The following is a 23,967-nucleotide window of genomic DNA, read 5'->3' on the forward strand; positions in this document are numbered from 1 at the left end:
GGGGTCCCAAGGGCAATCCAGTCCACTTTCCTTCACCTGTTCAATGCTGTGCCCAGCACACTGTCCATTTTCAGTGTCTGAAATATTGATGGGCAAGCTCCATAGTTTTTTTCATCCAAACACACACCAAAGGCTGACCAATAGGCTTTCTAAATTCATTTATTTATTTGTTTTTTGGCCTATGTGAATAGTTCAGTCAAATTGTTTTGAGGGATTATGGCTCAGTTAGGAGGCATCATTATATGTACTGAGTACAATGTCATCCATAAACATATATCTCATTTCTATATGGAATCCTTCTCCTCCTTGGACTCTGCCTTGTTCTTCCTCAGTGACAGGGAAGAACACCTTTGGAGAGCATATATCTCCTTATTTTGTGCATCGATCTACATGAATAATGTGTTATTAATATCAAATGCTATCACATTACCTACTTTTCTGTTTTAATCTCACTATCGCAATGAACTTTCAGGCTTCTCCTAGCTTCAATACCTATTTCTCTACATGGGAATATGTTGTCATGGAAATAATTGTGGGCTGGGAGTTGAGAGACTTGGGTCTGAATTTTGGCTCAAACATTTTTTTCTAGCTGTTAAGGCTAAGAAAAGTCACATCACCTCTTCCGAGTCTCAGTTTCCGCATTTGTAAGACGAAGACAGTGACACATTGCTCTCAGCACTGTTGTGAGGAAAGTGACTTAAACCTTAACATGCTATAAAAATGTGAATTATTATTATGGGCAGAGATCTGCCCATGGTGGAGGCGATTACTGACTAACTGGCTTGAGACTAGATACTAGTATCCTGCCCATCTGTTCAGGGTTATTTTCCCTACACTGCCCTTAGAGTTAAAAATTAAAGCTGTTTCGCCAATTAGAAGATTCTCTTTCATGGTAGGTCACATTTCTTATAAACTACCAGAGTTCTTTGCATTAGGGCAAAGACAGATGTATAAATTTCCAGTCAGCAATATTAAATGGGTAAGGATAAAATAAACAGGAAGACCCCCTCATGGTGCCAAGGCCACACTTCTTCTGTTTCTATTACACCCTTTGTTTCCCCTCCCTCTTGTCTGAACATTAATCAAAGAAATGCAAAGAGCTCATTAAAATGATAGATCGACTTAAAAGGTAACCACCTCTACATTATAAATAGTTGTTTTATGTTCTCAGTGCTATGGGTTTTGTTTTTTCAGCATTTGTCACACAGTTCAAATGTCTTTTTTTCCATTTAAAATGCCAAATGCCATTGTTCGGTTGTATAAGAGCCAATGGCAGAAGACAGAGTCACTAATCATGGGCAAACTAAAATGTCCATATCTGAAATGCATGGGAAATTAACTCAGTGTAAAAGAAATATTTGCCAAGATATGCAGTGCATCCCCCTATGATTCATGTACAATAGCCTCCCATCACGAAAAATTTTCATCTAGCCATTTCTGAAGGGCTACTGTTAAGTAAAAGATTCTCGACATGTGTTTAATAAGCTAGAGAAATCACTTTCCCATAAGCTTCTGCTCATTTCTATAATACACACACACATACATATATGTCTGATATACATACACATATATGTATGTAGGTGTAGATGTATACGTTTACATCTACGTCTACATAAATACAAAATTACTACAATGGCTGATTTCTCAATTCTGGAAACACAGTCCTACCATTCAGTTCTCTCAGAATACCAATGAAAGTCTCTTTTCAAGAATTCCCTTTATGTTTCTCCATAAACTATATGTTAAACTCAATCCTCTCAGGAAATAAATTGTCTTGGTCCTTTTTCTCTATCTTCTAGCATTAGTTGTCACAATTAACAGTTTCTCATCAGAATAGTAAAACTCCCAGTCTCTTCATATATGTCTCATGGAATATCAAATGGTAACCACCCAACTCTATTGTATTTATAATCTCTATGGGACAGATAATTGAAGCTGGTGATCCTTTTGGTTCCTATGGGCACACAGTTGTCATGTGTCAGAGACAGATCTACTACGCTTTCAGAGGCAGAGTTTTAAAGTCAATAAGAGGCCACAGAAGAACAGAGAGAGCTTTAGAGAGGAGAAGTGACTAGCCCAATATCACAGAGCGAATTAATGGCAACCAGAATCCACATGTTATAAATTTCAGTCTAGTGCTAGAGGATCCAAATTTTGTGTGGGGGAGGGGTGTAGTCTTTCAAATGGGTGTCACTGCTCTATATAGTCTGTCTGACTCCTGTCTGACACTGCTTTCATCTCTGGAATTTTCTATGCCAAGAAACTTCCTTGCTAGAAACTTTGATCTCCCTAGGAACATAACTAGTTGACTCTTCTTTGCTTATGACATCAGATATGTCTGAGTAGACCTCACTGTTATCTATAAAACCCCTGCATTCCTGCTCCCTCCCCTCCTTTTGTTTTTCCACTGTTGCTTTAGGAGATGAACTGCCCTAGGCTGTCTCAGTTGCTGGGCTCCCCTACCATGTGGAGAGACCCTGGGGTGGTAGTGGGTTGGTTTATGGCCAACTTCCCTATTCTGTTTTGGTGGAGGAGCCTGTCCTCAGGAACACACACATAACCACATGGAATGAACTTCTAGTAGGAAAAAAATGTATATGAATATGTGAGTATAAATATATACACATATACTTACATACCATATGCACATATATGTTTATATGCATACATATACATACAAGCATATACTTATATATCATACATATGTGTATATGTGTGTATTTATATACACACGTACATACATATATACATCTACATGCCTATGTATGTATATGTACACATACACACACTATATATACATAAAAACAAAATTCTCACAGAAGAAATTGTTGAGGTTAATTGGCATAAATGCATTTCCACTGACTTTTATCTTTTGTTTAGTGCCATAAGTTGTAAGTATCAATTTATACAATGATAATCATTGATGGCATGGTATTAAGAACACTTAACAGTATCCAAATACAAGAAACAGAAGCAAATCAGTCTGTGTGACTTTAGACAAGTCACCCAAGCACTCTGGGCCTTGCTTTCCTCAGTGATGTCTTTATGGTCTCTACATCTCTTTCAGCTCTAAATCTAGAATGTTATGAACTAAAGCTAATTGTATCGCTCTGAAGATTAAGTTGAGAATAGAACCGAATATGCAGTAGAATTCTATTAACCAGTAGAATAGAAACTCCTTGAGGGCTGGGAGATTTTAAAAATTGTATCCCTAGTGCCATGTGTGTGGTGAGATCAGAAGCTATGATTTTATTGCATAGGGAACTTCTTGGTGTTGTAATTTTCTCCACAGACTCAGATCAGCAATTCACTTGTAATTTTAAGTCTTAAAGAATTGCCTGGGGCATCAGAATGTTATCTTAACCTGCCTATGGCCAAACGTAAAGTTAACATGTGTCTGAGCCAAGACATTGGTCCCTGATATTCCTGACTCCAAGCCCAGTCCTTTATCCACTATGCCTTGCTGCCTCCTGTCTTGCACACAACAAACACATAACCAATGCTAGTTAGATGGTATTGTTGGACGATTATACTTTCTTAGTGAATAAGGGTACCACTTAGGATCTAGTCAATTGTGGAAGCTCTTCACCTAGATGGATAGAATGAACCTGCATGTACTTCTGAAGGAAGCTCATTTCTTGAGTGTCATGCACTACCCCGAAGAGATTTTCAGCCTCTGTCCCATGACCAACCCTTGAAGCATTAACCAGAGGAGAAAAGCATGGTGGCTCCAACAAATCAAAAGCAGGTTTTCTAAACTTTTCTAAAAGTTTCTATAACAGCTGAAAAGGTCATAAATAACCATTTATTAAACAAATAATATGGGCCAAGGCATGAGGAAATGCTGCAATAAAGCCCCTGAGGCCAGTCGGCAAAGAATCTAACAACGGGAACTCTCTGGTAATCTCTACAATATATTATCATATCTTTCATTTTCTTGAAGTTATCTTCATAATCAAGATGCCATCCCAGCCATGGTGGGCTTTGTAACTATTTTTAATTTTAATTTAAAGAGCAATTAAAGAAAGACAATGGATACACTGGATAATAAAGTAAGTGATTAGCAGCATGCAAATGACAAAGGCTTAATGATAATATGGCTCTAGTCTCCAAAGAGCTTGTCAAGAGAAGCCCTTCCTACACGTGGCTGTTCAGCTAATGCATCTCAACCCACAATTACAACATTGCTGACACCATTAACCACTGAAACAACATCCCTTCCCGAAATCCTTGTTGTCTCATTAAAATGGAAAGGGTCAGGTAATTTACCAGCTTTGTATGTCTAGTTTTGTTGTTGGTAATTAGCAAACATTACCTAGCATGGACTCCCGCTGGGAACTAGGGAAACTTTGTGAAATATTAAAGAGGAATTTCTTTATATTTCACTGGAAAACTGAAAATGCATGCCAAAAAATAATCCTCCAATCTCCCCACCCACTCAAAGAAAACAAAAACATTCATTTGCATTCAGGGAAGCTGACACTTGTGATGGAGGACCGTGTTATCCAAATCAAAAACCTGAGTCATAGCTATTCCCCTGCCCATTTGGGTGTTATTTTCCTCTTCTTCCCTTGTGTTTCCTAAATAACATCTTAGAAAGTGAAGTTTAGGGACATTACTACCACTAAAATGAAACAAAACAAAAACTCTTTCTTTGGAGCACTTTATGATTTAAACAAGCTAGAAAATTGTTTATTCAAAAAGTTACTTAAATTAAAATGCAGAAATTGGTGGAAATTTATCCTTGTGTCTTAACCCCCTTTTCTCTACCATGTTGAAGCCTCCCATTCTCATGGTAACATGGCCCCACTGACGTTTGCTACAGTTCTGTGTTTTCGGGGAGTAGAATGGCATCTTATTCTTTAAATGGAACTTTTCTAACATAAAACACATTCCAATAAAAGTGAACAGAAAATTATGAATTCATTAAACTACTTTGGTATCTTGTGCTATATATAATATTTATACTCCAACTACTGTAAAATATGCTTTAATATCTTTAGGCAACTATAAGGACTTAAATATTTATAAAATGGCTAAAGATAAAGTATGGCCCTCTTATTCCTACATACAGATGATGTAAGGCATGCAATCAAAGACAATAACACTTCCAGCCCATTTGTCATCTTAAAGGAGCCTATCAACCCTGGATCCCTTGTGTGCCATTGGCATAAGAGTTGTTGCCTACATAGGCAACTCCAGAGGAGTTTGCTTCTTAAAAAACTACCAAGAGTGCTATACTTCACAGAAAACAGGGTTTTCTGAAAATGGAGACAAAACTATAAATTTGCAGGCAAAACAGCTCCAAGAGGGGCTTCAAAATACTGCTGTATTTATCTCTGGGACATCTGGGAACGGGAAGTATTTTGATTTAATATTTCATAACACAGAGGCAATTGCTTCCTTGCCTGGTGTATAATTAATGCTCATAAAAAGGCACGTTTTTTTTATTCCTCACCATCCTAAATGCAAATAAATAAATAAGTGAGAGACACACCTGCATAATAGGGGGTTTCCTTTGGTGATTTGGGATGACAAATAAGCTTTGTAAGAAGAAAGCTTCAGTGAATTTATAATCATCTGGGGACTAGTAAATGAGAAGCTTAGAGATTAAGTGGGATACTTCAGCTTTGATGTACATTACTTCCCCTCCTTGTCCATCTTTCATGTCTGGATTAACCAATGGGGATCAAGAATGGAAGAACTTAGATAAAAAAAACAACAACATGAGAACAAGGACTACCCTCAGTCTCGCATGTATGTGTAAACTTTCTATGGCCCCTGCTCTCCCTGGACTGCAAGTGGAAAAGGCAGAAATTTGTTCTTGAAAGTTGGTGTCCCAGAGTTCTTTTCTCACTAACTATCATTTGTCATCATGAATTAATATTTATTCCATACCCAAAATGGATTGATCCTAGTGATTGCTGCTCTACGGTGTTAGGAGTGATGATAGTTGATGGACTGAGGCAAAAACGTGATTGGTGATTCCACTATGCCATTCATCATTGGAGATACATGGATAATACTGGTGAGATTATCCAAGAACCCAATGGCATCACAGGCTGATAGCCTTAAATATTTGTGAGTATATGATTTTAATTCCTTTGCTTTGTAGATGAGGAAATGAGATTTAAAGATGTTGGATGACTTGCTAAAGGTCTTAAATCTAGATGACAACAGAGTTGGAAGCTAGAACCCAGACCTGCTAATGTTTGGCTTAGTGTTCTTTCCATTCTACCAGATTAAATGCCATCTAACCCAATTCTCACCTGAACATGAATTCCCTCTACAATCTATGTAAGAGGCAATTATCCAGCCTTTGTCTGAAGACATGCACTGAGAGGAATCCAGTATCTCCTGGAGAAACTCATCCCACTTTTGGACAGCACCAAAGGTTGGGAAGTTTTCTTTTACATAAAGATTAAAATGACTTCTCTACAATCTCTACTCATTGTCTCTAATTCTACCCTCGGTGGTCAAACAGAGTAATCAAGCAAGTGAGAAGGTACCTACTATGTGCAGAAACTGTACTAGGTTCTGGAGATACACAAAAAAAGTGAAAATCTCTGCCCTCAAGTAGCTAACGATACAACTTACAAATGTCATTCCTCTGCTATACGATAACTCTTTAAAATATGTGGAGGCAGCTATCATATCCTTCCTACTTAGACCTTTTCTTCTGGCTAAACTAGGAATAGTTCTTTCATAAAATCTCATGGTCTCATCTCGAGGACTTTCACCAGTACAGCTGAGATCATCAATTCTAGTCTCACCATGATTCTCTTAATACAGCCTAAGAATGCTTTAACTTCTGGGGTTGTCATATAATGCCATTGACTCATTAAGCTTACAATCCACTAAAACTCCCAGATCAGAGAATATACTTTCTAACCTGATCTTATACTTGGGAAAAAATAAACCCAAGCGTAAGATTTTATATTTATTTCATTTTATATTAATTCAGTGCCTTGCATCTGAGTAGCACTCAACACATTCTTTTCATTATTTTTTATTTTAAGCAAAAACACCAAAAGAGAACATTTCCATAAACATAGCAGAACACAAAAGGATTCTCTTGTGAAACTGTGAATCTCCATTTCATGCTGTTTATATTATACACACACACACAGTTTGTGTGTATATATTATATACATATATAAATAAAATACATGTAAATATTACCGATATACAAATAAATACATGCATATATGTAAATAAAATTCTGCATGTAATTTTCAAAACTGTCCTGATTGTCTAATTTTTTCTCAACTTCCTGCTGTTCTCTTCTGTGCATTTAAAAAAAAAACATTGCAATGGCACTCTTATTTGGGGAATTACTCTTGTTAACCCTCCCTTTTCTCTCCCTTTCTCCCAATACTTTCTTAAGTACTTATACATGATCTCACTTGATCATTAAATACATTAAGCATTCTCAGTTTCCTACAGCACTTTGCCTGGATGTTTCCTTTAATTCTAATATCATGTATGTATATATATATGTATATATATATGTATATATACACATACATATATACACATATATGTATATGTTTGTATGTGTATATATGTATATGTGTACATGTTGCATGCTTCCTAACAGAATGCAAGGTCCTTGAGGGCAGGGATTGTACATTTTTTTCTCTTAGTATCCTCAGTACAATCCCTTGGCCATAGTAGTTATCTACTAAATGTTCAATGAATTTAATGAATTGTCACAACACCCCTATGAGATGATTAGAGAGTTATAGTTTTCTCCAGTTTTGTAGGTGAGGTAAGTGAAATACGGGTGTGCTCAGTGTCACACCAAGTAGTTAGGGGCAGAGTGGCAAACACTTGACTCAACTCAGTGTTCTCTCTTTCTCTGTCTCTGTCTCTCTGTCTCCTATCTCTCTCTGTGTCTCTGTCTCTGTCTCTTTCCTTTCTCTCTGTCTCTGTTTCTGTCTGTCTCTCTCTGTGTGTCTCTCTCTGTCTCTCTGCCTCTTCTCTTTCTCTCTCTCCACTGCACCATGTTTCCTCTTTGATGGCTATGCCATGATGTCCATGGATCATACCCCTCAGTATGAGGTCAGTAGGACCAAACATACACTTCTCAGTGGACATGGTCAATTTGTTAATGTGAATCTTCATCTCTCAGGGAATCACTTGCCAGGGAATGCTGAGGTATTTATGCTGAGGTAGCATAAATCTGGGATCCCTTCTAGCTCTGGATCTCCACTGAGACTCTTTGGATGTACACATCCATGGAACACACAAACAGCTGGCCAGAGAAGGGAAGACAGTGTTAACTCTTTCCTTACACTGTATAACACAATAGCCTGTATATGGAGATCTTCCTTATTCCTCCAGGACTTTCCTTTCCCCTTAGTGTGAGGATTTGAAGCTTCCCCACCCTTTGTTATTCTCCCACTCCATCACCCTTCTGTCTTCTCCCTTCAATATCCAAACACTATATAGTTAAGCAGTTCCACAAGGCGCTGTATTCTAACTTAGAATCCCTTATACACTTCTTCCTTTCTCCATGCCCTGTTCATATTTAATCTTGTGTTTCCATTAGCATTCGCCCTCTGTGCTGCTACTCCTGACCTAAGAAAAATTGCTAGAGTAAGTCATCAAACCTTATATACCGGGGTCAATTATACATTCATGTTATCTAGCCTTAACTAGGCCTTTGGCCTTCATTAGTTTGTAGCAACTTTAAGTCATCTCCCATTGCTTTCTTATCATACTCCCCATGGTGACTGTTCAAAAGCTCCCCTCTCCTACTTTACTGAAATAATTGGGGCTATCCATCATGAGCACCCTTGTGTCCCTTTCTCCACATCTCAAAACCTCCCTACATATTTCTATCTTCTCTTTTGCTCCAAGTGCATAGGATGATACTGCCTTTCTTCTTGCCAAGGTTATCCCCTCTCTTGTACCTTTGACCCTTCCCCCTGTTCTCCATTAGGAACTTGCCCCATTGCTCATTAGTCACCTCCTGCCCCGTGCCTTCTCTGCTTCTTACAAATATGCTCATGCTGCCCCTGTAATTAAAAAAAAATCTTCCTTGACTTTTCTTTACCTCTTCAACTTACTGCCATACCTTTCTCCTTCTCTCATTATCAACTTTGTAAAAAGAACGGTCTGTTCTCCCTCTTTTCACTTTCTTATCATCCACATCTCACTCTTCAGTTCCTTGAAGTTTGACTTCCAATGGCACCACTCTACTGAAGCTACTCTCCCAAAAAGTCATTGATGCCTTCAATGGCTCAATCCAATTGTCTTCTTTCAGTCTCATCTTCCATGACTTTTTGGTAGCAGGCAATGTTGTGACCACTTCCTACTCTCTTATAATTTCTACTTCCCTTGGTTTCATTGACAGCATCCTCTCATTGTTTTCCTCTTAGTAGTCTGAGTCTTTCTGCTTTGTCCCCTTTGTTTGTGATTACCTCCAGACCCCTATGAAGGGGTATACCCTAAGAGACAGTTCTAGGCATTCTTCTGTTTGTATATTATTCTCATGGGTTAATAAAATATCAACTCCTAAGTCAATGACTTCTATATCTAACTCTCTATCTCTGTCTGATATGGGTACCTAGGTGGTACAGTGAACAGAGCACCAGTCCTGGAGTCAGAAAGATTCATCTTCCTAAGTTCAAATCTTACCTCAAGACACTAACTAGCTGTGTGACCCTGGGCAAGTAATTCAACCCTGTTTGCCTCAGTTTGCTCTATAAAATATGGATTATTGTAGCACTTAAATCAGAGAGGTCACAGGGCTGTTGTAAGGATTAAATGACATAATATTTTTAAAGTGCTTAGTATGTGTGCTGGCACATAGTAGGCATTATATAAATTCCTGTTTCCTTCCTTCTCCCCCCTTTCATACTTGAAATGCCAACTCTGGACTCTACAGAGTCCATTTACTATTACTGGAATGTACTTCCTTCTCATCACTGCCTGTAAAATCCTGCTCTTCCTTTAAGGCTCAGCTCAGGCATCTCTCCTCCAGGAAACCTTCCCTGACTTTTCTCCTACATCTCCCAGCTGGGAGTGATTTTTCCTTCCTTGAATTTTACTAGAAAACTTGGTCATTGCTCATGTCCTGCACTGCTCAATGAACTCCTTCTTACTTCAAAGATCCAATAAAAGTCCTCTGATGGCATTTAAAGCTCTTTACAATCAGGTCCCTTCCTACCTTCCCAGTCTTTTTCAGCTCTCCTTCCTCTGTTCACTCTGTGGTCCAACTACAGTGATCTCTTAGCTATTCTTTTCCATACGTCATTCAATCTCCTGTCTCCTGCCTTTGCATTAGCTCTCTTCTATCCCTGGAGGCTCCTTCCTTTCCACATTTCTCTCTCTCTCTCTCTCTCTCAGCTTCTCTAGGTTCATCCAAGCTTCAGCTCAAATCCCAACTTCTTCAAGCAGCATTTCTTAGTTGTGGTCACCCCTCTCCCCAGTAGCTACGCCTTCTCCTCTGAGGTTAACCCTCATCTACTCTGGAAAAATCTTATCAGTACCTGATAATTTATATGTGCTCACCTTCATGTGAATGTCATCTTCTTGAGTCCAGAGACTGTTTTGACCTTTCTTTGTACTGGGATTTAGGACAGTGCCTAGCTCTTTGTAAGCACTTAATGAATACTTGTTGACTGATTCATTGATTAATAACTTTGCTTCCCTTCTCCAGTTCCCAATGCCCCACATCAGAAGACAAATTCCTTGGGGACAGGGGCTTTTTTCACTTTTGTCTCTGTGCTTCTAGCATAGGGTCTGCACAGGGTAGGGGATGAATATCTGTTGAATAAAACTAAACTTGGAACAGATTAAGTAGGGGCAGCAAAGGGATGAAACAGAAAGAGCTCCAGAGATAGTGAGATTTGAATTCAAGTCCAGCCTCAGACACTTACTAGCTCCTTGACTCTGAATATGATCATTAAACCTCTGGGTGTCTTAGTTTCCTTATCTGTAAAATGGGGATAATAACAATACCTACTTCTTAAGGCTATTGTTAGAATCAAATGAAAAAATATTTGTAAAGTGCCTAGCACAGTGCCTGGGACGTGATGGGCGATCAGTAGAAGCTTGCTCCCTTGCTCTCCGCTCCTCCCTAGTACTGAGGCATACTAGGATTCCTCACGTGAGCTGGAGAGATTCTTCTATTAAAGCCCCATTCTGATGGCTCATTGAAAGCAGGGGCAGTACCCTAGGTCTCAGAGCTCTAACACTCAAACTAAGCTTCAAAGATTTTGAGGAAAGTTAGGCAACAGCCTCTCATCTGAAGACTGAGCTAGAGACATTCAGAGAACTCATCACTATGGATTTAGAGCTGCAAGAGACTTCAAACACCATCTAATCCAATGCTCTCATTTTATATTTGAGGAAATTGAAGCCCAAGGAGATTAAGGTGACTTATTTTATGATTTATTTGGGCAAAACCACCTTGGACATTTTGACCACCATAAGTATTTACTGAGTCACAGAGAGGTTACAATTAATTAACCAACCAATGAGCATTTCTTATGTACCTACTATGTGCATGCTAATGTGTTAAGTCCTGGGAATACAATGGCAAAGATATAATGGTCCCTGCCCCTAAAATTCCATTGATTTACATATGCAAGTTGATGATATAACTGAATCTTTGATGTATAGAGGAAGAGCACATGATTATCTAATACGTAAAAGGCTGTCAGACTGCCCTGACTTGAAATGGTTAAAGCAATGGGTACATTTTAGTCCAGGGCACAAAGAGCAGGCATAAGTATCTGAAGTGTCCTTCAAATCTCTTGATGTTTAGTGGCCTCGGTATATGGATTAATAATCATCCATGTGTCATTTTAAGTGAAGACAATCAGAGGAAGCAGGAGAAAGTCACTGCTGTGGGGGATAGTAGGAAACATAACTGATATAGGAACAGAAAGTACTAGTAGGGGGCTTTGTAGAAGAAAAAATACTGACTTCTGATGGAAAATTCTTTCATCGATCAAATTCTATCATCCTTTAATCATGTCACATGGAATAACTTGGTTTTGTAACCAAGGGACATTTAACAAGTTTCACCCCATTCTACCTCTTTGCATTTGTTTATTATTTTCCCTGCAACCTAGATCCTCCCTAAAATCTCTGTTCATCAAAACCATCCCCATTCCTCAGGTTTCCTCTCACTCCAATTACTCTGGGGCAGAGGAGTTCCCATAATACTTATCTTCTGAAATGTACATTCGGATATTTTGAATCTACTGCCTCATTTCCCTACTTATCTATTTCTCTTTGTCCCTCTAATTCCCCATTCTAAGCTGGAAGCAACCAGAAGTTAGCAGCCATGTCTTACAATTCGCCACATCCTCCAAAGTGCTTAGCATGGTGGTTTACACATAGTAGGCTCTCAATAAATGTTCATTAGTTGACAGATCCATTTGTCTTTGCCCAGAATCTCATCAGAAACTTTGGAGGGTTTGAAAGGCATAAATAAAGAACACTTCCTGTACCTCTCCTTGATTACACCACTACCCTTCTTCACATTTGACAGCTTCCCTAGGCAATCTTCCAAGGATAACTAGTCACCTGAGACCTTCAGTTCTGGGGGCAGACTGGTCTTTTCATTTACTTCTGTGGCCTTTCCTGTCCCAGCAGACCGAATAAGGTCTGGGAACCTCCACAGGTTATTCAAGTGAATGAACAAAAGCCAGAAGGCAACATGTCTTTGCTTCCAGAAGAAAGGGAACGATAGCCTGATCTCAACTTGCCTAGTCCCCATGCTGCCAGTATCAGAGGCTAAAGCTCTGATTAATAGCAAAACTCAAACATTTACACCATTCTCATAGACAGGCAGGATGAAATGTGTGGTGCCTCAGGCTGATTCATCTCCTCTTAATTTTGATCTTGTCTGTTTTGTCCTATTGGGATGGAGCAGGGGCCAGATAACCCAGCTCATTCGTGTTTGGCAGGGGAAGCAGGGAACCTGGAGAATGGGGATGCAGTCAAGAAATGGCCAAAACAAACTTCAGATCCTTGGATTTAAGGCCCAGACGGAGAATAGGATTGGTTTGTCCAAAGTGTTTTTTGTTTGTTTGTTTTTAAGGCACTGGCAGCTGGAGCAAAAAAGGTATTTCTATGGCAAATAAATCCAGCTATTTCTGATTCAGAAACACTGAGCTTATTGAGATAGCTGCTGCTTGGTGACCCACTGCCCTAGCCTCTTCTCCAAGCTGCCCTTTAGTGTTTCTGGAAGGCCAAGTTTGACTCCAGAAAAACAATCTTTAGCATTCACTATCTGAATTGTTTCTTAGAACCCAAAGAGGACGGGCTTGTGTTTAGGCAAAAAGGATTTAACAGGAGCTCCCATAGTGAAGCTTTACTGAATATCTTGCTATGAAAACTTTCACAAGATAACAAAGCAGAGTGGGGAGAAAAGAATAGTGGGAAAGGCAAAGAGCTCCTGTGACCTTTTACAGCTGGATCTGGTTTTTGAGGGAGACCTTAACTCTGCCAAAGGCTGGCACTGTGACTGGAAGGATGAGCCCCATAGAATCCTCCTAATTGCATTCTGTTCCTGAAGCTCTCCCTCCCTAGCCTTTGTCCTGAGTTGGGCACAGTGTGGGTAGGAATGTTAATATGTCCTTTTCTGCAGGTTGAAAAGGAAAAAAACATTCAAAGTTTATGTTTGCCCGGTTTTACTTTTTTATCCTATGAAGGACCTTCAATTTTGGAGGGGCTGAGGGGAGGAATAACCTTCCAAAGCCTAGAAAGAAACCAAACGTTCTCCACCCCCTTTGAATTTTTTTTTCTTCCTTCCTTCTCCAGGAATCTATTACAAGAATTGTAAATGGAGGTCTTAAGAGGATCTCTCATGTGGTGAAATACGCTGTGTAGGAAAAATTCTCCTAAGCTGAAGTCATTTAGAAAACAGCTGCAATTGTTGCTTTGCTGAAATACATCTGAACTGCTACTCTGTGATCTGTCTTGTAATGTCCACAGAAGAAATGTTACAGTGCAGCCCCCCTCCTGTACTCGAGACCTGCTTGGGGCCCTAAGCCAACTTTTCTTTATTGTTTAGTAAGCACTTTTAATGAAATGTACCGCTCTTATTATATAGGACTCAAAATAAGATCTAAATCACAAACCAATAAAAGAAAATTATTGGGCTGGGTATCTAAAGTTACTACCCAGAGGCTACTCGAGTGTAGTATTTATAAATCTCTAAACAGTTAAGTATAATTGTCTTTCTGGTTTTTGGGAAGGGAGCCAGTAGACGTTTCAGTTACAACGGAAGAAAAATATTTTAGCATTGAGCTTTGCTCATTTGGTGGATATAAAGAGAAACCTTTTTTCCCCCATCACCATTTCAGAGTTGAACAAGAGAATATTATGAAAGTGAATTATTATGCAGGAGCAGCTGAAAAATGCTTTTCTGATTTCTGAATGTGTGTGTGTGTTTGTGTGTGTGTGTGTGTGCGCGCGCGCGCGTAGGTGTACTTGCAGAGAGACAGGTTTGCATGTGAATGTGAGTGTGGTGAGGGTGATGGGCATTAATGGGAAGCAAAAAACTGGGGGAGGATAGGTGTTGAAAGTCAACTTGGGAATTGAAGATTGGGGTGGTCTATTAAATCAATGAAAAATCCAGATGAATAGATGCTCACCAATATGTGGGTAACTCTCTTCTTTAGACACAAAAACAGTGCTATACAGGATGGTGAAGAATGTTTCCACTAAAAGCTATTACCCCATCCATTCCAAGCACAACTATTCCTCTGTGGGTATTTATGGGAAGAAAGGAAGAAGGGACTATGTATAAAGAAGAAATCCCTAAAGAATATCAAGTCAGGAAAAACACCATAGGAACATGTCTTATATAGTCTTATAGAAGGGACCACAGAGATAATCACTTCCAATCTCTCCCCTCCTTCCCTCTGGCCCCCTCCAAAAATAAAAAATAAAGCAAGAATCTTTTCTATTACACTACCCTAGACAGGAAGTCAGCCAGTCTCTGCTTGAATATTCCTAGATCTCAGCATTTTTTTTGAGGCCATCCCATCTAGCTCTAAGTTTTAGACTGCTCTTCTTTTATGTATATAAAACCCTATTATAAGAATTAGCTTGTTTTAAGCAGAAGGGTAATAAAATGGCCCATAAGGTATATGTGGATCCATCTGCTTTTGCTTTATAGGAGTTTATCTTAGAGGAAAAGTTATGAGTCCAATCGCAATTGCTCCGAGCCCCCAGTTAGGGAAATTCTTAACAGTTAGGCAGAGGCTGGGTTCTTTATCTAACTTTACATTTATATTTGTTTCTAGCAAATTCCTGACCTCTTCGTGGTTGAGGCAAAATTCAGTTTACTGGATGTTTTGGGGATAATAAAGCAACTGCTTAAATTATAGTGCTTATGATTAAAGAAGAATCATGAAGGGAAGATGAGGAAAGAGGAGAGAGACAGACAGAGAGAGAGACAGAGAGAGAGACAGAGAGAGAGACAGAGACAGAGAGACAAAGACAGAGAGAGGGAGAGAGAAGGAGAGAGACAGAGAGAGAGACAGAGAGAGAGAGAGAGACAGAGAGAGAAAGAGAGAGAGAGAGAGAGAGAGAGAGACAGAGACAGAGACAGAGACAGAGATTGTATAGAGCTAGCCTCAGGGTCAAAAACTCTCATCTCCTGCACCTACTATCCGTGTGACTCTGAAAAAGTCACTTAACTTTTCAGTGACCTAGGATTTTGCTATGATGATAAGTTACAGAAAAAGATAACCACTGGCATTGCTAGAAGGAGTTTCCTCATCCCTAAGTTCCACATGAATGAAATCCCATTCCATCTTCTTTATAATAAGTTGAATTTTATCATCCTGTGAATTTAACTCACTGATCTCAACAAACTAGCTGAAAGAAAACTAGCTATGAAATTAGAAGCCCTTTATTCAGTCCTAGGCTTTACCATTCATTGGCTATGGATTCTTGGGCAAGTTCCTTAAAATTTCTGAGCCTCAGTTTCCTCATCTACAAAATGGGGATAATAAAAATTGTACCTCTTTCATGAGATGGTTCTGAGAAATAGACACAATGATGTATAGAGAACACTTTGCAAATGTAATCTAAAGTTATTACAGTTATAAATAACTAATTAATATTGAATTCCTTTTCCCTTTTGTATGACAAGTCCTTCAACTATTTGGTAACAGCTACCATATTTCCTCTATCCCTTCTCTTCTCCAAGCAACATATCCTTAATCCTTCAACATTCATAATATGATATGAATTCCAGAACTCTTCAAGACTTAATAAGCCTCTTCTGGGTATGCTCCAGTTTTAAGCCCTCCATTTTCTACATGTGTATGCTCTGTATATCTTCTGTTCCTCACACACAACGCTCCACGTCCCACCTCTAATTCTTTGCATTGATTGTCCCACAGGTTTGGAATGTTCTTAATTCCTTACCTGCATCTTATAAAATCCCTCTCTTAGGATGCAAATCCAGTACTGTTTTGTGCATGAAACCTTTCCTGATTCTCTCAACCACTCCCCCCACCCAACTACTTTGTAGTTAACCACTTGTCTATATATACATATATATGTATTTATTTATTCAATTTATTTTTATGCTGTACACATTTTTATATGTTCTTTTTCTCTCTCTTATTAGAATGTAAGCTCCGGAGGTATAAGTTTTTTTTCATTTTTTTATACTTGTATACCCAGTACCTGGCATAGTGCCTGGAACATAGTAGGTATTTAATAACTCTTTGATGATTGATTGGTCGATACAGATATGTTGGACCAGAGCAGAGTATGATAAGCCAGCCAATTTCCCTCATTGGAATGATATGCTTCTGGTAATGGAGTCAAAGCCTATATCTGTTTTTTTTTTCATCAGTTGCTTCAACCTGATTATGAAATCAAACTTTAGTTGGAAGGGACTCAAAAGGCCATTTAGTCTGCTCTGTACCTGACCAAGAATTTCTTCTACAAAGAAGTACCCATCTAACCTTCACCTAAAGATCTCCACTGAGGAAGAAACCCTCCTCCCTTGCCCCCACTACCACTACCACCCACGGCATCCCCTTCAACTTTTCACCAGCTCTATTATTAAGGCCACTTTCTAGTATATAAATCTGAATTTCCCACTCTAAAAATTCACCCCTTTGCTCCTAGCTCTGAAGAACACATTGGATCCTTCTTCTCAGTGACAGACCTTGAAATACTTGAAGATTGTTAACAAGTTACACTTAGCCTTCTCCTCTCTGGGCTAAATATCCCCCAATTCCTTCAATCAAAGTTTATACAACATGTTCTTCATCTGTCTCATCAACCTGCTCATGTTCTTCTAGACACAATCCAGTCCCCTGATGTTTTTGCTACAATGAGGTCCTGCACACTGAACACAGTACTCCATATATGATCCAACCAGGGCATAACATTCTTCTTTCTGGACACTATGTTCTCATAACTAAGCTTACTGTAATGTTACATCTCTCACATCCATCCTCTTTTCTCCTAGACATGGCAGCCACTTTGGTACAGGCCCTTGTCACCTCATATCTAGCCTATAGTAAAAGCCCGCTGGCTGATCTCACTGCTTCTAATTTCTCCCCATACAAACCATTCTCCAATCAACTCCTGAAGTGATCTTCCTAAAGGCTGACCATGACACCCCCTTAAATCAATAAACTCCAGTGGCTCCCTATTGCTCCCAAGATAAAATATAAAATCCTCTGTTTGACTTTTACAGGCCTTCCCACCCTGTCCCCTTCATACATTTTCAGTCTCTTCTTACATTCTATATACTCTGCGACCCAGTGACATTTTCTTGTTCCCCCCCCCCTCCCTGACTCTGCCGTTTTTTTTTACCAGCTGCCCTCCAAGTCTGGAATGCACTCCCTCCTCATCTCGCTCACCTGGCTCCCTTCAGGCCTCGGCTCAAATTTCACCCCTACTTTCTTTAAGAAGCCTGTCTCAGTTCCCCTCAATGCTAATGCTTTCCTTTCTAGAACACCTAACTCACCCTGTATATATCAGGAACATATACAATTGTCTGTATGCTGTAGCTTGTAAATTACCTTGAGGGAAGGAACCATGCCTTTCTTTGTAGCCCTACTGCTTTGCACAGTGCAGGGCACATAGTAAGCACTTAATAAATGCTTGTTTGACCTGACTCGATGACCTTTTAAAGGCTGTATGCCATTGTTTTGGATATTGTTTTCGACGTATATTGAGCTTTAGTAAACTAAAACCTTCCAATTATGGGATTAAAAAGGTGGAAGAGGCCTTCCGAAGCATTCAGTTCAAATCCTTCTTTGATAAACGAGGAAACCGATGCCTAGAAGGAAGAAATGACTTGACCAAGGTGATTCAGGTGGCAAAAAGGAGAGCCAGGATTTGAACCTAGGCTTCATGACATGGAGTCCAATGTTCTTTCTAAACTACTACATTGCCTTAATTTTTTTTAATTTAAAGACTAGTTTCCCCATTTCTTCCAGGCTACAAATACAGGGATTACGCTGTAACTACTATTATATATATATATGTGTGTGTGTGTGTGTATATACATGTGTGTACACAGTGTATGTATATGTATATGTACACATATGTGTGTGTATATATATACATACACACACGTGTGAGTATGTGTGTGTGTATGCACATTGTAACCACTATCGATGAGCACGGGATCTTTCATCTGCTCCTTTTCCAACCAGGGCCATTCACCCCTTCTTAGGAGCCTGGTGACATCCTTCTCCTGGATCTCACCCGATTAATGCCAGACTTGATGTGGACACCCTATCATCCTAGACTACAATATCTCAGAATTCCCAAGTTCAGAGGTATGCCGGTCTCAGCCTCCCCAGTAGCAGGGAGTGTATGTATGTATCACCATACCTGGCCCTATCACAGTTTCCTGGGAATTGCTTCAGCCAGGTCTCCTCTACCTCTAATTTCACACAGGTACTTGTATAACTGATTTTTGTAAGCTAAGGGTGGGAATTTATCATTCATCTAATTGATTTCAGCCTCTTTTCTATAGGGGAAGACTATGGGAATCTGGGCGAGTCATATCCGCTTTCAGAATCTTCTGCTTCTAGGACTCTCCTTGCAGATGTGTTGTGAGCCCCACAGGTGTTGTGAGTGTGAACTTTTTGTCATCCATGCATGTAACAAGTGGTACAGTCATTTTGTTTTTCCTCTAGTACAACCAATATAAATTTGGGCTATAGCAGTGGGTCAGCACATCCCCTCCAAGTCATCCTTTAACCCTTTCCATACAGTGAAGGTTGCCACGTTTCCAAAGAAAAAAATGTCACTTCCTACATAAGGCTCACAGCCCTCACTCCCATGCCGGGCAATGGAGAATCTAGGTATTACTATCTATAGCATTCTGAATGAGTGACATAACACCTAGGGAGGAAGGTGTGTTTCTAAGTATGTATGCCAATGTTATTGTATATATCTACAAATATACCCAGGGAAACTTGCTTATCCTGCAGTGATCCCTTGATTTACATAAACATGTGAGGCAGCCTGCTGAAGTGGACAGAGTTCTTCATGAGAGTTAGGAAAGCCTTTAATCAAATCCCACCTTGATACTTGCTGGCTCTTTGGCTGTGGGCAAGTCCTTTAACCTCGCAGAGCCTCAGTTTTACCTTCTGTAAAATGTTGATAATACTTGTATCATCTACTGCATAGGGGCTTAAATGAGATAACCTATGGAAAGATTGCTGTAAATCATAACATTTTACCTGCAAATGTAATATGGCAGAGAGCATAGTCGGTCATAAAGCCAGAAGACCTGGGGCCAAATCCCACTTCTGACACATCCTGGTGTCATGAGCCTGGGAAAGTCTGTTTAACTCTCAATGATCTGGACAATGGTCTAAGATTCTAAGTTTCACAGAAGGTGCTGCTCTATGTTGGCAAAGGTACTACTGGTCTTAACCCTATCTTTATTAAAAATATAAAACAGATTCAGAACATTAAATCTTAGAGGTAGTTTATTCAGACACTTACATTTTACAAATGAGGTCCAAATAAATTGTGCCATGTCACACATACACATACACATACACATACATACATACATACATATGTGTGTACATATATACACACATACACACATGCACACATGGTGTATGCATGCATATATACATATATGTATGGCAAGCCACAACTTCATATCTACACATACATATGGGTGGGGCAAATAAATTTCTCTGTCCCTCATTTACATAAATATATATTTATGTATGTGTGTATACATATAGACACACATTTGTATATGTATATGTACATGTACACATTCATATATATGCATGTATGTATGTATGACAAGCTGCAATTTCAAATCTATACACACATATCTATATCTATGTATATGTATGTCCACATGTATGTCTATGTCTATGTCTATGTCTATGTCTATGTCTATGTCTATGTCTATGTCTATGTCTGTATCTACATCTGTATCTACATCTACATCTGTACACACATACATACACCATATGTGTATGGCAAGTCAACTTCTCTGGACCTCGTGTGTGTGTGTGTATGTATGTATGTATGTATGTATGTATACATGTATATGTTCAAATTAATATTCTAAGTTTTCCTGGCTTTGAAACCAGCTCTATCCTCTATACATATACATATATGTGCATGTATTGTGTATACACACACATATAAACGTATGTGTGTACATGTGTGTATACACACATGTATGCATGTATATGTGTGTATATACATGGACACAGACACGCACACGCGCGCGTGTGTGTGTATGAAATGTTATGATTTTCAATCATCTTTACACATATTCTCATTTAAGCCCCAGGCAGTAACTACCACAGGTATCATCACTTTTTTACAAAAGGAGAAATTGACATTCCTGAGAGATTAAATGACTTGTGTGTGTACATATGTGTATGTGTATGTATGTACACATGAGGTGGTATGATGCAGTAGAAATAGCTCTGGTTCTAGTTGCCAGATGACCTGGATTCATATCTTGCTTCTGATACTTACTACCTGTGGGATCTAAGGCAAATCAATTAACTTCCCTATATGTACCCCTGTAAAATGAGTCACTTGAACTAAACAGTGCCCAAGATATCTACCAGCTCTAGCTCTATGACCGTATGATACATATGCAAACATCCACATCTTCCTCTTTCCTTGAGCACAGATTGACATACTGTGAAGTAGTGGATAGAAAGCTGGCCATGGAGTAAAGAAGACAGGGGATCTGACACCTCTGAGAAATCCTATTGTCTCCTACATATCCCCAGTGCTTAGCGTAGTACCTGGTATATGTTTCTTGACTGACTATATGATTCTGGGCAAGTCACATCATCTTTAAGTCCCTCTAGGATTTAAGATTATATGTTACAGTTGGGTGGTCATTTGGCATTAGTGAGGGCAGATACCAAGCTGGAATTCTCCCCAAAAATGTGGGGTATGTAAGATGTTCAATTCATAAACTCAGCATTTGAGCAACAAGTCATGTGTCTACACATCTGGACTAGTTCGAGGAGGAGAATCAGACAGCAATGCGAACAGGACCCCTCTTCCTCTTTCCCTCCCTAGCCACAGACCCCTGTCTGTGGTTTTTGCTCCATAGATGGACATTGTAAACTATGCTATTTGTCCTTTAGAATCGGGGGGGGGGTTGTTGCATAGGGGGATAGAGTCTGGCAAGAGCCACTGTTGTGCCAGCTGATTTAAATTGAAATGTTTTCCCTAGATGAATGAGTGTTAAATAATACACCAGATCTCCAAGCAGAGGGAAGTGACAGGCACTCTGTAAATAAAGGCACTTAGTTGCCGGTAAAGAGTTGTAAAGTGGTTCTGAGCTGATGTTTGCTGACCAGCAGAAGCAGCTTCACCTGCTTTATGTAATTGTTGCTGTAGTCCTGACTACTCTATATTAAAACTGATTCTCACGGCCTGGGCTGTCACATCCCATCGCCCAGTGAGCCAGGGGCGTGCCGCCTATCCGTCTAATTGTTTTTGACAACTAACCATCACAATCCAAATCTTTTGGAAAACCTGTATTCAAGTCCCTATGCCAGCTTGGCTCCGAAGCCACATGTTCCACAGAGGGAAGTCTAAAAGGAAAGGAGGGAACGGTAATATTTTGTTTTTCTAGATAATGTGATGGCCGATCTCAGGGTGTACTGCCCAAATCAAAAGATAGATGCTCTTTTCAGCAATAGGGTCACATTTATGATGGCTCTAGGACTTGATTTTACTTGGTGGTTTGAAAGGCAGTGCTCATCCTACAAGGCCATCCTGCCCCCCTCCCCTTAATTCCCAAGTTCTATTGAAAGAGGCGTTCCATGTCATCATGGTGGACACATTTTGACCTTGGAATAACCAGATTCATGGGATATTCAAACATTATTTCTGGGATGCTGCTGCACCAACTTTTTAAGCTTCCTGAAGGCAGCTCCTTTGTAAACAATTGTCCAGCATCTGAGGCTGGAGATTACCCAGCCTGGGAGGAAGGTAGATATTGCTGACAGTTCATTTTATGCTACATCCACTCTCTGAGAGAGAGTTGGTAAGCTGACAAAAATCATTTAGTGGGCGAGGAACATGTGAATTAAAAAAAAAACAGAGCTTGTTTCAGGCATATCCATTGTCTCTGCTGCTACCTGGAGGTGGGGAGGTGGGGAAGGGGTGCAGGATTTGTCAGAAACTATCATTTCTCTGGCTCCAGTCCAGAGCTGTGTTGATCAGCACTCCCATCTTTGTTCAACAGCTACATGCAGCCAGGTGACCCCAATGGTGTAATCCATGTGCGTCATGGCTGAAGCTCTAGACCTTCTAAGGGCTCATTTATTCAAAACAATCCCAGCCTGGGTCTGTGTGTTTGTGTGCATGTGTATCTGCATGTATGTGTAAGAGTGTGTAAATATGAATGTGCCTGCATGCATATGTGATCCCATGTGTTTGCATGCATGTGTGAGTATGTAGGTATGTGTGTCTGTATTGTGAGGGCGTGGGGGCATGTATGAGTGGACATGCATGTGCAATGTGTTTCTATGTATTGTTAGAGGTGTATGTATGTTTGTTTGCATGCATGTATGAGAGTATGATTGTGTATGTATTTGCATAGATGTTGGAGAATATGTGAGTGCATGTTTGCATATAGGAGAGTGTGTTTTCATGTATTATGAAGGTGTGCATGTGTTTAATATATTGTGAGCATATGCATTGTGCGTGTATTTTGTGAGTGTGTGCATGTGTGTTTGCATGTATTGTGAGGGTGTGTGTGTGTGTGTGTTTGTGTGTGCACATAGCTTTCCAGCCTGCTTTCTGCAATAGTGGGAAGAGAAAGCAGATACCCCCTTTAAAAGCTATCCCAGCAATGAGCGGGTCTCACTGTCAGCCTGGCTGATGTGAGCTCTTTGAATTACTGAATGAAGGATATTCCTCTTGCCAGGTCCTGTCCCCTGTAGGCACTGCAGGGGAGTATTATAGGGCAGTCCTTACCTTGGGAATTAGCCTGTAAGACCCCAATGCTGTCATCAAACTGCATAGATTTGATGTTGAGTGACGCCAGGATGCATTCCTTGTCCTGCAGCGAAGTATCATCAATATTATTCTGATTGGCTGACAGGATAACGCACATGTCACAGAGGTTGATGTTGACAGCCCTTAAATCAGCCCGACTTAATGGTGTACCCTTTGGCAGAGAAGAAAAAAAAAAGAGGGAGAGAGAGAGAGAGAGAGAGAGAGAGAGAGAGAGAGAGAGAGAGAGAGAGAGAGAAGGAGAGAGAGAGAGAGAAGAGAGAGAGAAGAAGAGGAAAAAAATAAAAACAAATTAAAGATTGAGAAGGAGCTTTGGGAAATTATTTAACAAGTATCTGTTTTATGCCCTGACATTAAGCTGGCCTAACTATATAGCAGGGAATAGGAGTCGTGTGTTAATCTAAAGGGTACTTGGTGCTGATGGCAGCATTTTAGGCTCCCTCTTCATACTCAATCAAGCTATTACTAACAAAC

At 39.7% G+C, this 23,967-nt stretch overlaps 1 protein-coding gene across 6 annotated transcripts in view; it reads right to left on the reverse strand.

The window, feature by feature from the left end:
• The window catches only part of KCNMA1 (potassium calcium-activated channel subfamily M alpha 1), a 901,346-nt gene that overhangs the window by 49,771 nt on the left and 827,608 nt on the right, over positions 1-23,967 (reverse strand). For all 6 annotated transcript variants that reach the window (XM_036736100.1, XM_036736099.1, XM_036736098.1 and 3 more), the window contains one exon: positions 23,455-23,647. In XM_036736100.1, coding sequence (XP_036591995.1) covers positions 23,455-23,647 — 193 coding nt within the window. The remainder of the gene's footprint in view (positions 1-23,454; positions 23,648-23,967) is intronic.

The sequence above is a fragment of the Trichosurus vulpecula genome, chromosome 8, assembly GCF_011100635.1.
Source record: "Trichosurus vulpecula isolate mTriVul1 chromosome 8, mTriVul1.pri, whole genome shotgun sequence".
NCBI lineage: Eukaryota > Metazoa > Chordata > Mammalia > Diprotodontia > Phalangeridae > Trichosurus > Trichosurus vulpecula.